This window comes from Morone saxatilis, unplaced genomic scaffold (genome assembly GCF_004916995.1).
Source record: "Morone saxatilis isolate NCDOM2014 unplaced genomic scaffold, NCSU_SB_2.0 Contig17, whole genome shotgun sequence".
Lineage (NCBI taxonomy): Eukaryota > Metazoa > Chordata > Actinopteri > Moronidae > Morone > Morone saxatilis.
The window spans coordinates 16,771,929-16,776,005 of record NW_023339729.1 but is presented as its reverse complement, the minus strand read 5'-3'; the positions used below and the strand labels follow the sequence as shown (position 1 = coordinate 16,776,005).

The following is a 4,077-nucleotide window of genomic DNA, read 5'->3' as shown; positions in this document are numbered from 1 at the left end:
AGAGCAGGTCACTGTGATATTATATTGAGAGGCTCTCTCTCTGTCTAAATCAATGTTTGTTAGAATGCTATAGAAACCATTTGATGTATTTTCAATTATAAAAGGTAGACTATCACTCAAAAAACATCTAACCACTCCGTTAATATCCGAGTCAGCATCATGCACATTCATAACAGCAACAACTGTTTGAAATGTTGAATCCTCCGGTATAGATTGTGTAGTTGACATCAGGTCTATTATTGGAGCATTGTCATTCACATCAAGAATGTCAAATATTATTTTGCATGAGTCAGTGAGCCCACCTTGATCTCTTGCTTTAACATTTAACTGATAATGTTTTGATGTTTCATAATCGATTTTGCCAATCAAACGTACCTCCCCACTTGTTCCGTGTATTTCAAATAAATCCAAAATTCCCTCAGCGTTACTCGAAATAGAGTAAGTTACTAAACCATTTGTGCCTTGATCTATATCTGTGGCTGTTACAGTCATGAGTGAAGTTCCCTTCTGGGAGTTTTCCATTAAACTAGCTTTATATGTTGACTGCGTAAACACTGGGGCATTATCATTCGCATCTAACACAGTTACGTGAATTTGCACGGTCCCTGACAGCTGAGGTTCCCCTCCGTCGACGGCTGTTAATGTAAGAGTCAGTTGTTGTTGTTTCTCACGATCGAGAGGTTTCTCCAAGATCATCTCCACCTCTTTTTCTGCAGCTGCGTTTTCGTTGAGTTTTAAAATGAAATTATCAGTTGGGTAAAGGGAATAGCTCTTGAGACCATTTATACCAACATCAGAATCTAATGCTCTCTCTAATTCAAATCTGGCCCCCCTGACAGCAGATTCGCTGATCTCAAATAACATATTATTCATTTTGAAAATAGGGGCATTGTCGTTTATATCTGTTATTTCTACCGTAACGCGAAAGAACTCAATGGGGTTTTCCAAAATCATTTGGAAATGTACAGCGCACGGAGTCGTTTGTTCGCACAACGCCTCTCTGTCTATTCTCTCTTTGATAAGGAGGACTCCCTTTTCTTTATTCAACTCGATGTATTCAGCGCTGTTTCCAACATGCAGACGAGCTCTTCCTGTTTTCAGCCGTTTCACATCTAAACCTAAATCTTGAGCTATGTTACCGATCAACGAGCCTTTTGACATTTCCTCTGGAATAGAATAGCTGACCTGCCCAAGCACAGAACGGAGAGAGAGCATCGAGATAAACAATAGTACTTGCCGTCTCATTGTTTCGTTCAACGATTCTCAAAGATCACAGCGAATCACAAAATAATCCGCAGATAAAACAATCTTATTCCACACACTGGATGATTAAGAATGAAGAGGCGTCGATACAAATGTTGATCAAAATATTTCCAACTCCTTTTCCCGTGTGTAGTGTTCTCGGTAATTCGGACCGTGCATTGTGTCGACCTTTCTTCCAGCAAATCTAAATGATCTGGGAGGTGCCGCTGCAATCTGCAGTGAAACAACCACACATTGACCAACAGCGTCCCTAAGAGTACATAACAAGAAACTACACAACACTGGGACAAAAAGGAGTCCAAGCGTTGTAAGATTACACAGTTATTATTCCAAGTGCTGGAAAAAATCGCACTGTACAGAATGATTCTCCCTATTGTCAAACTCGTGTTGAAAAAAAATGTGAAAGCACAAACAATTAAAAGAAAAAATAAATACATAAAAAACTGTATAAATTAAAAACAACTGTACCCCACTAGTTGCGGCTGGTACGACATTTTACTGAGCAAAAGTACACCAAGAAAACGCAGTCTTAAACACACACACACACACACACAATGTCGGACAGACATCAATTCCATTCGGGTAATTACTCCCTGGAGTTTGTGAATATCACGGCTTTGGTTTTGCTTTGGGCTTTCTGGGGAAGTGAAAAGCAATTTGTCTGTTTATTAGTATTTGTAGCGTGGAGAATGACAAAAGAAAGCTAGAAATTGAAAACTGACAAAGTCGTGATCGTCTGTCTGTTTGGTACAAGTTTGACCAAAGAGAAGAAGTGTGGAAATTTCAGGTTATGATTTTTATATAGTTTTTTGGGTTGAGGATGGAGAGGGCTCCATTGCAAAGACTGGACAAAAATCTTCTGTGCAATACATCCGTCACAGTAAATGGACTTCTGACCACTCCCAATGCCTCACAACACTTCACATTCACTTACACATCCTAATGGCAACCTGCTCATGAGTGATAAGGTGTTTCCAATCTAAAGTACTCATGATGATACTAAAGGCTGATTTATAGTTGGCTGTATGTCGAGCCTACGCAAGTGACCTACACCACCATGAACAGTTATACTTGTGCGCTCAATGCGGTTGGCGGGGGGAGGGGTGTCCATGCCACCGTGTTGAGTTTATTTATGTACTTAACTGAAACTCTCCCTCGTCTCTCTCCTCAATCTGTCTCGTGTCTTCGCCGTCCGTGAACTGAAAGGACGAGGCAATGCAAGGAGACAGACAGGAGCATGTCGTGCAGCGATGCGGCATCCCATGTGTGCCTGTTAGTCTGAGTAGGTGTGTGTGTGTGTGTGTGTGTGTGTGAAGAGGGAACAGCATTATTAACTCATCTGGGTGTTTTCATGAGTCGCTCCCATTCTCAGACAATGCACACACACACCGAGTGGACCAATCACAGTTGTCACCACAACGTGTAGTTACATTTCTCTGGAGCTGCCCGTCAGGCCCTGGTGAAGACTGTGGCGTATGGTACAATGCTACACACTCACACACTGACAGCGCAGCCATCAGGAGCAGTTTGAGGTTCAGTATCTGGGAGAACTCCTCCATCAACATCCCGGATCCTCGACATGTAGATCGTGTTCCAAGGACGAGAGGAGGTGGACTCTGTGTTTCCATTGTTGATGCTTGGTGCACAAACGCAGACAAAGTGGATGGACACTGTTTCTTTGAATTCTTTTTCTGAATGTAGAATGAGGGCACTGGAAACTTTATTTTGTTGTACAACCAGACCTTCATCTGCCCGAAGAAGCTAGAAGGCTAAACAGCAAAATAATCCTTGAAAAAACTAACACACAATGAAATAAAAAGTCTGGGAAGCATGAATTAAACACAACAATTTAATCACAGTTCCTTCATTAAAACAGGTTTTCAAAACTTTAAAAGAATTTTAATTGAGTCAGGATGGTAACAAATGTCTCAATGCCATTTCCTGAAGATTAGGTGCTCTTTAAACTCACCAAATGTGATCCACAATTTGTACAAAACATAATGAAAAAAGCTGAAACGAAACAATAAATGCTAAGAAATATCACACGTGTTAAGGCTTTTGCTCCTTCATCTGCCTCCAAACACCAGCGGCCTGTTTCATTCCACAGGTACTCACACATTCACACCCTCACTCACACTCCTTCCCACAGTCCAAACCCTCCTGCATACTGATCCTACCTCTTGGGGCCAAATATATGGGTGTAATCACTTGACATGTTTGATGTGCTCAAGATGTGTGAAGTTTACAGCTTCAAAAGAGGACCTATCGTACACTTTGCTTCAGATTAATCAAAGGATCGAGTGGAGAACGGCTAACAGGCTCGCACTCCTGCCAGTCTGTCTGTGTGCCTGTTGGTATTATAAAGTCAGTAAACATTATCATTCACTGTCTGCTGACAGATAGATGCTCGTTATGGAAGGAGAAAAGTAAAGAAGTAATTTCAGCTCGGTTCTGATATGAATGAACGAATGAGTGAATGAATGAATGACTGGGAGAAGGGTGTGACTGTGTGTTGTCACAGCTGTGGCTCATTTTACTTGACAAACTTCACTTTGCAGAAGTTAAAGGCATACTAGGAACAATGTACAGACTCAATCATCACTCCTCTGGGAGTGTGTGACTGTCTGTATCTGCAGAGGCCCTGCAGCCCAGTATTTTCTTATTTTGTTGTGTTCGGGACACTTCTGCTTCTGTTTGTAATTTTGATTAACTTTAACTCATGTTTGGTGTTTTTTTCCAAATTAACCCGTTCATATTTATATTTCTGAACTTTAAAGTTTGATCATCTGACAGCTCTTGTTTCTTTTATTGCAG

General features: G+C 41.1%; 1 protein-coding gene across 1 annotated transcript in view; it reads right to left on the bottom strand.

The window, feature by feature from the left end:
• Nucleotides 1-1,411, bottom strand: part of LOC118326703 (protocadherin beta-1-like) — a 12,787-nt gene extending 11,376 nt beyond the window's left edge. The window contains exon 1 of the mRNA XM_035659746.1: nucleotides 6-1,411. Within this exon, the coding sequence (XP_035515639.1) occupies nucleotides 6-1,245 (1,240 nt within the window). The 5' untranslated portion in view covers nucleotides 1,246-1,411. The remainder of the gene's footprint in view (nucleotides 1-5) is intronic.
• Nucleotides 1,412-4,077: the final 2,666 nt, after the last annotated feature.